The sequence below is a fragment of the Crinia signifera genome, chromosome 11 (assembly GCF_055691185.1).
Source record: "Crinia signifera chromosome 11, ASM5569118v1, whole genome shotgun sequence".
Lineage (NCBI taxonomy): Eukaryota > Metazoa > Chordata > Amphibia > Anura > Myobatrachidae > Crinia > Crinia signifera.
In genome coordinates, this window is record NC_139227.1 from 104252916 (window position 1) to 104264001 (window position 11086).

Sequence of the window (11086 nt, forward strand, 5' to 3'; positions counted from 1 at the left end):
ACATCAGCCCCTGCCCCAGTGCTGCTTACACTCTATATTCCCTATCACATGTACACACACATTACAGAGAGCGTATCAGTCACATCAGCCCCTGCCCCAGTGGTGCTTACACTGTATATTCCCTATCACATGTACACACATTACAGAGAGCGTACCAGTCACATCAGCCCCTGCCCCAGTGGTGCTCACACTGTATATTCCCTATCACATGTGCACACACATTACAGAGAGTGTATCAGTCACATCAGTCCCTGCCCCGGTGGTGCTTACACCCTATATTCCCTATCACATGTACACACACATTACAGAGAGCGTACCAGTCACATCAGCCCCTGCCCCAGTGGTGCTTACACTCTATATTCCCTATCACATGTACACACACATTACAGAGAGCGTATCAGTCACATCAGTCCCTGCCCCAGTGGTGCTCACACTCTATATTCCTTCCACATGTACACACATTACAGAGAGCGTATCAGTCACATCAGCCCCTGCCCCAGTGGTGCTTACACTCTATATTCCCTACCACATGTACACACATTACAGAGAGCGTATCAGTCACATCAGCCCCTGCCCCAGTGGTGCTTACACTGTATATTCCCTATCACATGTACACACATTACAGAGAGCGTACCAGTCACATCAGCCCCTGCCCCAGTGGTGCTCACACTCTATATTCCCTATCACATGTACACACACATTACAGAGAGCGTACCAGTCACATCAGCCCCTGCCCCAGTGGTGCTCACACTCTATATTCCCTATCACATGTACACACACATTACAGAGAGCGTACCAGTCACATCAGCCCCTGCCCCAGTGGTGCTTACACTCTATATTCCCTATCACATGTACACACACATTACAGAGAGCGTATCAGTCACATCAGCCCCTGCCCCAGTGGTGCTTACACTGTATATTCCCTATCACATGTACACACATTACAGAGAGCGTACCAGTCACATCAGCCCCTGCCCCAGTGGTGCTCACACTGTATATTCCCTATCACATGTGCACACACATTACAGAGAGTGTATCAGTCACATCAGTCCCTGCCCCGGTGGTGCTTACACTGTATATTCCCTATTACATGTACACACACACATTACAGAGAGCGTATCAGTCACATGAGCCCCTGCCCCAGTGGTGCTTACACCCTATATTCCCTATCACATGTACACACACATTACAGAGAGCGTACCAGTCACATCAGCCCCTGCCCCAGTGGTGCTCACACTCTATATTCCCTACCACATGTACACACATTACAGAGAGCGTATCAGTCACATCAGCCCCTTCCCCAGTGGTGCTTACACTCTATATTCCCTACCACATGTACACACATTACAGAGAGCGTACCAGTCACATCAGCCCCTGCCCCAGTGGTGCTCACACTCTATATTCCCTATCACATGTACACACACATTACAGAGAGCGTACCAGTCACATGAGCCCCTGCCCCAGTGGTGCTTACACCCTATATTCCCTATCACATGTACACACACATTACAGAGAGCGTACCAGTCACATCAGCCCCTGCCCCAGTGGTGCTTACACTCTATATTCCCTATCACATGTACACACACATTACAGAGAGCGTATCAGTCACATCAGTCCCTGCCCCAGTAGTGCTCACACTCTATATTCCCTATTACATGTACACACACACACACATTACAGAGAGCGTATCAGTCACATGAGCCCCTGCCCCAGTGGTGCTTACACCCTATATTCCCTATCACATGTACACACACATTACAGAGAGCGTACCAGTCACATCAGCCCCTGCCCCAGTGGTGCTTACACTCTATATTCCCTATCACATGTACACACACATTACAGAGAGCGTATCAGTCACATCAGTCCCTGCCCCAGTAGTGCTCACACTCTATATTCCCTACCACATGTACACACATTACAGAGAGCGTATCAGTCACATCAGCCCCTGCCCCAGTGGTGCTTACACTGTATATTCCCTATCACATGTACACACATTACAGAGAGCGTACCAGTCACATCAGCCCCTGCCCCAGTGGTGCTTACACTGTATATTCCCTATCACATGTGCACACACATTACAGAGAGCGTATCAGTCACATCAGCCCCTGCCCCAGTGGTGCTTACACTGTATATTCCCTATCACATTTACACACATTACAGAGAGCGTACCAGTCACATCAGCCCCTGCCCCAGTGGTGCTTACACTCTATATTCCCTATCACATGTACACACACATTACAGAGAGCGTATTCGTCACATCAGCCCCTGCCCCAGTGGTGCTTACACTCTAGATTCCCTATCACATGTACACACACATTACAGAGAGCGTACCAGTCACATCAGTCCCTGCCCCAGTGCTGCTTACACTCTATATTCCCTATCACACGTACACACACATTACAGAGAGCGTATCAGTCACATCAGCCCCTGCCCCAGTGCTGCTTACACTCTATATTCCCTATCACATGTACACACACATTAGAGAGAGCGTATCAGTCACATCGGCCCCTGCCCCAGTGGTGCTTACACTGTATATTCCCTATCACATGTGCACACACATTACAGAGAGCGTATCAGTCACATCAGCCCCTGCCCCAGTGGTGCTTACACTGTATATTCCCTATCACATTTACACACATTACAGAGAGCGCATCAGTCACATCAGCCCCTGTATGGATGTTTCACATAAAGATCAATTTGCATGCCACTTGGACCCTCCCACATCTTTCGATGGTTGCTCTGAGCAACCTTACATATGCGTGGGCGCTCGGGGGGGGGGCGGGGGAAGTAGGTTAGCAAGTGACATCCGGTGAGGTCAGCTGCCCGCCCCCCGGCATGCCCGTCATGGCCGCATTAGCATGAGAAGGTCCATGAAACGCTGGGAGTTCCCATATGCTAATAGATAAGCCCGCTGCCCCCCACAAAAACGGGTGCACCCAGTGAACAGTTTTTCGCTGCGGGCACACGCAACCAGTGCATGCCCAATGCGCAAAAATGCGCAATCCAAAAACATCATCCCCGTGCGACCGCATATGGGCTTGAGATTGAACCTGAATAAGGTCCTACATTCCCGATCACATGCACACACACATTACAGAGCGCGTACCAGTATGTTAATGGGAGTAAGGAGGAGCCTAAGGAAAGCCACACAAACAAGGGAGGGGCATTGGTCAGAAATGGATTGAGGCACCAATGCTAACCACTATGCCAAACTACATTGTCAGCATACAGCATAGGCTTAGATTATCCATTATAATACTAAACTTGTATTTATCACAGTAACAATGAAGGTGGAGAGATTATGACCACTCGTTCTATAATTCATACATGTTACACACTCCAGTCATGATTCATAGTTCCTCATTTCCACTTACTGCATCTGGGTCCCTCTGCTGTTCTAGAAATGCGGAAAATTCTACCAGACGGAGCTTGGTTGTGCCAATGGAACGGCCTTGCCAGGCAGGCACCGAGGAGGCAGGGGGAGCAGAAGGTTCAAATCCTGGAGATGAAATAGATGAACACCAAATATCAGTAGGTGATGACATCGGTATGGATCACATCAGGGATGGGAGATGCTGTCCATACAGACCCATCAGTAACTGCCCTTAGGGGGCGGAAGTGGAACTGACCCTCAAAACTAATAAATATATGGAAGAGGGGTGTGAACCGTAGTCTGTGCATTTCCTTTTCCCAGAACATGACTACGTATAGGTCAGTTCCCATGGAATGGGTTCATTTAACAGACAAGCATTAGGGCGACATGACTGAAGGTCGACATGACTGAAGGTCATAAGGTCGACATGGGGTTTTTCACAGTTTTTTACCCAAATGTTGACACAGTCGACATGGACACTGAAACATAGCACTGCTGCACTCGCCATGTTTCGGGCACAGTGCCACGCTACGCTCGGCACACTATTCTATTCTCCCACCACGCCCTAGTGGATGGTAGGGCATGAAATACCGCCTGTCGGCACATGTCGGCTCAAAAAACAGTGAAAAACCCCATGTCCACCTTATGACCCTGTCGACCTTCCCCATGTTGACTTTAATCATGTCGACCTAATGCTTGGTGACCCAGTGACCGTATCCCGTTCCCATTAGTAAAGATGAAGGCATGTAGTGATACAATTCACAAAGGATCGATAGGCGACTCAGCTGTAGAACAAGATGGAATGGATGTTGCGACGCCGCTACACAAATCTGACTCTCACGGGGGCCAATTCATTGTGTCGCAATCTCTCCTCCTGCCACATGATGCTTTGCCCCAGTGGTTTAATTAAACTTTCTAAGAGGCGCACCTGTGTTCCGTGTCCCCCGAGGAAATCAGGAGGAATTCAAACATTTCTTGAAATGACTACACTCGAAGGAAAATATTTCATCAAGAAATCTCACGGGGGGCTGGCCACACTCACAGGCAGAAGGAAGAGACAGGATGGCGTACACAGAGACCGTGTATGTTGGGCTATTATCCCATAAACTAGTGCATCTGTTTCCCCAACCATAATGTATTGGGATGGGTGTGAGACTAGAAGGTAGGGAATGTGGGTGGGAGTAATGGGAGAGGAGTGGTATGTATAGACTTACTACACATGTGAGCGCACACGTTACCTGTAAGAGGCGCTGTGACTGCTGGCTGGATGGGATATGCTTGCTGGACAAATGGCTTGACGCTGCAAATAAAAGACAGAAACAAACTTGACTACAATGTCTTCCCATCACTTTTCTTATGCATACAAGAGTCACCTGGCTTCACCCCCTTTTGTGGCTTGATCCAGAGGACGATTTTCCACAATATTCAACCTAGGCACATGCCTAGGGCCCAGCAGGTCCCAAGGGGCCCCATAAAGATATCATGGCCATCCAAAACTTTCCCAGAGGAGATTTGTGCAAGTACCACAAGAAGTCATGACATCACATGAACCTGCCCACACGCCCAAAGACCCTTTGATGGTCTTTGATAGGATAAACAATATTTTTACACAAAAAGCAGTCTCATCCCCTGTATGTGGGCAGTCAGGTTACTGTACTGTACATGTCACACAGAATCCTCTCATCCGCTGTATGTGGGCAGTCAGGTTACTGTACTGTACATGTCACACAGAATGGTCTCATCCCCTGTATGTGGGCAGTCAGGTTACTGTACTGTACATGTCACACAGAATGGTCTCATCCCCTGTATGTGGGCAGTCAGGTTACTGTACTGTACATGTCACACAGAATGGTCTCATCCGCTGTATGTGGGCAGTCAGGTTACTGTACTGTACATGTCACACAGAATCCTCTCATCCGCTGTATGTGGGCAGTCAGGTTACTGTACTGTACATGTCACACAGAATCCTCTCATCCCCTGTATGTGGGCAGTCAGGTTACTGTACTGTACATGTCACACAGAATCCTCTCATCCGCTGTATGTGGGCAGTCAGGTTACTGTACTGTACATGTCACACAGAATCCTCTCATCCCCTGTATGTGGGCAGTCAGGTTACTGTACTGTACATGTCACACAGAATCCTCTCATCCCCTGTATGTGGGCAGTCAGGTTACTGTACTGTACATGTCACACAGAATGGTCTCAGCCGCTGTATGTGGGCAGTCAGGTTACTGTACTGTACATGTCACACAGAATCCTCTCATCCGCTGTATGTGGGCAGTCAGGTTACTGTACTGTACATGTCACACAGAATCCTCTCATCCCCTGTATGTGGGCAGTCAGGTTACTGTACTGTACATGTCACACCGAATTGTCTCATCCGCTGTATGTGGGCAGTCAGGTTACTGTACATGTCACACAGAATGGTCTCATCTGCTGAATGTGGGCAGTCAGGTACTGTACTGTACATGTCACACAGAATCCTCTCATCCGCTGTATGTGGGCAGTTAGGTTACTGTACTGTAAATGCCACACAGAATGGTCTCATCTGCTGTATGTGGGCAGTCAGGTTACTGCATATGTCACACAGAATGGTCTCATCCCCTGTATGTGGGAAGTCAGGTTACTGTACATGTCACACAGAATAGTCTCATCCCTATATGTGGGCAGTCAGGTTACTGTACTGTACAGGTCACACAGAATCGTCTCAGTCAGGTTACTGCATATGTCACACAGAATCGTCTCATCTGCTGTATGTGGGCAGTCAGGTTAATGTACTTGTCACACAGAATGGTCTCATCCGCTGTATGTGGGCAGTCAGGTTACTGTACTGTACATGTTACACAGAATGTATGTGGGCAGTCAGGTTACTGTACTGTACATGTTACACAGAATGTATGTGAGCAGCCAGGTTACTGTACTGTACATGTTACACAGAATGTATGTGAGCAGTCAGGTTACTGTACTGTACATGTTACACAGAATGTATGTGGGCAGTCAGGTTACACAGAATGGTCTCATCCCCTGTATGTGGCCAGTCAGGTATACAGGTATTACGCCCTCTTCCAAAACACCTAGAGCCTAATTCAGATTTGTACGCAATGCTGATGGTCACGCAGCTGAGCATTTACCAGTAGACTGTGCACATGCCAAGGTACGCTATCGAAGCCGCCTGCAATTAGCAGCAAACATTTAGTTCTATGGATTGTTTGGGGGAGGAGGGCCCCAAACTAGTATCTTGCCTGGGGCCCCATGAGGTCTAAAACCTCCTCTGACTTTATCACAGCAACAGGTTAAACACAAAGGTACTGTGACATGGGCATATGCTGGGCAAAACAAGGAGGATTAAGGCAAAGTGGTCCCTGGCGTGGATTATATAGGGTTCATACGGAGGAGCAGGTTATATTCTCACTACAGCGCAGACTTACTCTTGTGAAGATCCGGGCTGCCCTGTCTGCAGCATCCCCGGCCAGTACTGCGGATAGAAAGAGAACATTATATATACGCTGGCTTATAACAGACGCAGGTTGGACACTTGTTTATATATAAAAAAGTAAACGCTCAAAAGTGGACGTCATCTGATTTTAATACTTCCTAATCCAATTGCTTTATCTGTTAATACAATGAGGATTACTTTCCCACCTGGATGCACTCCAGAAGGAAATGGTGGCAATAAGAGCTGACAATCTACAGCATCTGTTATACAGCGCCCCTTCTCTGCATCAGCATCTGTTATACAGTGCCCCTTCTCTGCATCAGCTATACAGCGCCCCTTCTCTGCATCAGCATCTGTTACACAGCGCTCCTTCTCTGCATCAGCATCTGTTACACAGCGCTCCTTCTCTGCATCAGCATCTGTTACACAGCGCCCCTTCTCTGCATCAGCATCTGTTACACAGCGCCCCTTCTCTGCATCAGCATCTGTTATACAGCGCCCCTTCTCTGCATCAGCATCTGTTACACAGCGCCCCTTCTCTGCATCAGCATCTGTTACACAGCGCCCCTTCTCTGCATCAGCTTCTGTTACACAGCGCCCCTTCTCTGCATCAGCATCAGCATTTGGCTTCCAATATCACCTCTATGCAGATGACACCCAAATCTACCTCTCCTCTCCTGATCTGTCCCCCACTGTTTTCTCTCAAGTTTCCAACTGCCTCGCTGCCATCTCTACCTGGATGTCAGAGCGATTTCTGAAGCTGAATATGGACAAAACCGAACTTATTATCTTTCCCCCACCCAAAGCTATGCCCCCTACTAATATCTCTATCACTGTTAACACCACCATCATCTCCCCTGTTCCCCAACTCCGCTGCCTGGGTGTCACTCTTGACTCCTCCCTCTCCTTTGCACCCCACATCCAAGCCCTGGCCCATTCTTGCCGGTTCCAGTTACGCAACATTGCTCGCATCAGGCCCTTTCTCTCACAGAGTGCAACTAAGCTGATCATCCACTCATTAGTCATCTCACGGCTTGACTACTGTAATGCTCTTCTCACCGGCCTCGCTCAATCCCAACTAGCTCCTCTCCAATCTGTCCTCAATGCTGCAGCCAGGCTTATCTTCCTCTCCCGCCGCTCTAATTCTGCTACTCCCCTTCAACAAAATCTGCACTGGCTTCCATTCCCCTACAGAATCCTCTTCAAACACCTCACACTCACATACAGGGCCATCTCTAATTCCATTGCTCCATATATCTCTAACCTCATCTCCATTCATACACCCTCCCGCCCTCTACGGTCAGCTGACGACTGTCGTCTCTCCTCCACCCTGATCACTGCTTCCCATGCTAGAGTACAGGACTTTGCCCGTGCTGCACCCCTTCAGTGGAACGCACTCCCTCGCTCCATTAGACTCTCCCCGACCTTGCAAAGCTTCAAACGAGCACTGAAAACTCACCTTTTCATCAAAGCGTACCCTTCCACTGCATAAACCAGCTGGTTCTCCGACCCCTTGCCTGTTTACATCCTGCTATATAACCACCACCCCCTCGCTTGCACCTCTTGTAATCTGTCTGTCTCCCCTTCCTACTAGATTGTAAGCTCCTCCGAGTAGGGCCCTCTTCCCTCCTGTTGTCAAAGCCCACTTCTCTTCACATTTCACTCACTGCTCTCCTTTACTCCAACACCCAGTGACCATCTTCATACTCATCTCCATCATTGGCCTCAAGCCTCTAGTTGTATGTTGATTGGGTCCTCACTACTTACATTTAAGCTGTAATATGTATTGAACTGTGGTGCTCTTTTATTTGTACTGTATTTTTGTTATTTATTCAATGTTATGCCAAGTTTTGTCTCCCTGTATTGTTCCTTTGTACGGCGCTGCGAAACACTTGTGGCGCCTTATAAATAAAATAATAATAATAATAATAATAATAATAATCAGCATCTGTTACACAGCGCCCCTTCTCTACATCAGCATCTGTTATACAGCGCCCCTTCTCTGCATCAGCATCTGTTACACAGCGCCCCTTCTCTGCATCAGCATCTGTTATACAGCGCCCCTTCTCTGCATCAGCATCTGTTACACAGCGCCCCTTCTCTGCATCAGCATCTGTTACACAGCGCCCCTTCTCTGCATCAGCATCTGTTACACAGCGCCCCTTCTCTACATCAGCATCTGTTACACAGCGCCCCTTCTCTGCATCAGCATCTGTTACACAGCGCCCCTTCTCTGCATCAGCTTCTGTTACACAGCGCCCCTTCTCTACATCAGCATCTGTTATACAGCGCCCCTTCTCTGCATCAGCATCTGTTACACAGCGCCCCTTCTCTGCATCAGCATCTGTTACACAGCGCCCCTTCTCTGCATCAGCATCTGTTATACAGCGCCCCTTCTCTGCATCTGTTATACAGCAAAGCTTCTCTACATCAGCATTTGTAGTACAGCGCCCCTTCTCTGCATCAGTTATACAGCACAGCTTCTCTACAACAGCATTACAAAAAATAAGTGACAGACTAATCGTAACAATATTAATCACACAAACGCAGCCATGTTATAGGTAGTGCTAGTTATAATATAGGGTAGCGGAGACAGGAGAACAGTGGAATCAGTCCTTGTTATTATACTGTAATTGTTCTGACTACCAGAAAATCAGGTACTTGCCTCATTTAACCATAAACTGTTGCCTGATTATTGGGTTTGGTGCTAATTGATATCATGTGCCATCTGTACAAGGTGCACTGTGTGATGGGCAGATATAAATCACTGTATAAAAGTACTTGGTAAAGGGAATTGGAAATTGCTATACCCATGTCCTCCACACAACGCCCTTTCTGGTGCATGGGCGAGCACAATGTATAGGGTTTATGTCTATTTTGTATATTGTACAAAGGTTAAACTATTTTATAAGGATTAATCCCACTTGTGTGGGTTATGGATTATTGGATAGACAGCAACTAGGTCGACAAGCATTAGGTTGAGACCACTAGGTCGACATGTATTAAGGTAGACATGACTCAAGGTCGACATGCAGGGAGGTCGACATGGGCTAGGCCGACAGGTCATTAGGTTGACACAAGCATTAGGTGGACATGGGGAAGATCGACCGTCAAAATGTCGACATGGGGTTTTTCACTCTTTGTCCCGAATATCGACACAGTCGACATGGACAATGAAACGTAGCACCACGTCCCCTCGCATGGCTTTGGGCACACTATTTTATTCTCCCACTATGCCCTAGTGGATGGTAGGGCATGAAATACCACTTGTCAGCCCCCCCCCCCACCCCAAAGAAAAGAAAAACCCATGCCAACCTTTTGACTGCAGGCCTTCCCCATGTCGACCTTGGCCCCCACAGGGCTATTTTTCTGCAGGCTCCAGCAGGATCTGAGGCCCTTATTCTAGTTCACTCTGGCAAAATATTTCTTAGATGGACAAAACCATGTGCACTGCAGGTAAGGCAGGTGAAAAACCCCACCCAAATCTAATTATCTCTGCACAGGTAATACCTGCCTCACCTGCAGTGCACATGGTTTTGTCCATTTAAGAAATATTTTGTCAGAAAGAGTGAACTAGAATAAGGGCCTCAGTTCCTGCTGGAGCCTGCTGAAAAATAGCCCTGGTGGTCCCCCCCCCCCCCCCCCCCCTCACCTCTACAGCACTGCGCGGTGTGACTTGCGATCCCCTATATGGTAAGCATAGCTAAGGCGAGTACACAGCAGACACTTACCCCGGGTGCAGCAGGAAAGGCTGGGCGCGGAATCCCTGGGAGGCCCAGCTTGTTGTGAATGGCGGTAGCGGACACAATCTGGGCAGAGGACATGGCTGCCATGTGTTGCAGTGCTTTGTCCTTGGCGTTTTGATCCTTTAATATAACAGTTTGCATGCGGTTATTGTACTCTGTGCAGACAGTCAGGTTATATGCAGCTACAAGCGTGTATATTAAACATAAGAAGCATTACAGATGTTGTACTACGGACATGCAGCTATGCGGGACCGATCCTGCTCTCTGCTTAATGGGCTGGGCCAGAGCAGTCACTCCCTCCCCCCCCCCCCCCCAATCCCATAGGCTATGCTACAGACATCTACATGGCTGTACATGTACAATACATACAGTACAAGTGTTCTTATCGCCTGTTCACAATGCAAGCAGCCATTGTATGCAGCCTTAGTGCCTCAGGCCCCAGTGACATTCAATAGTTTATGGCGATTTCATTGGCTAAATGATCTGGCTCATCCCACTAGTCTGCTGGCTGGATACAAAGAGGCAACAGGT

At 48.2% G+C, this 11086-nt stretch overlaps 1 protein-coding gene across 1 annotated transcript in view; it reads right to left on the bottom strand.

The window, feature by feature from the left end:
- TEAD1 (TEA domain transcription factor 1) overlaps positions 1–10845 on the bottom strand; it is a 54770-nt gene extending 43925 nt beyond the window's left edge. The window contains exons 1-4 of the mRNA XM_083164096.1: positions 10541–10845; positions 6802–6848; positions 4612–4673; positions 3375–3499 (exon numbers count right to left, since the gene is read on the bottom strand). Coding sequence (XP_083020222.1) covers positions 3375–3499; positions 4612–4673; positions 6802–6848; positions 10541–10696 — 390 coding nt within the window. The 5' untranslated portion in view covers positions 10697–10845. The remainder of the gene's footprint in view (positions 1–3374; positions 3500–4611; positions 4674–6801; positions 6849–10540) is intronic.
- Between the last annotated feature and the right edge of the window lie 241 nt (positions 10846–11086).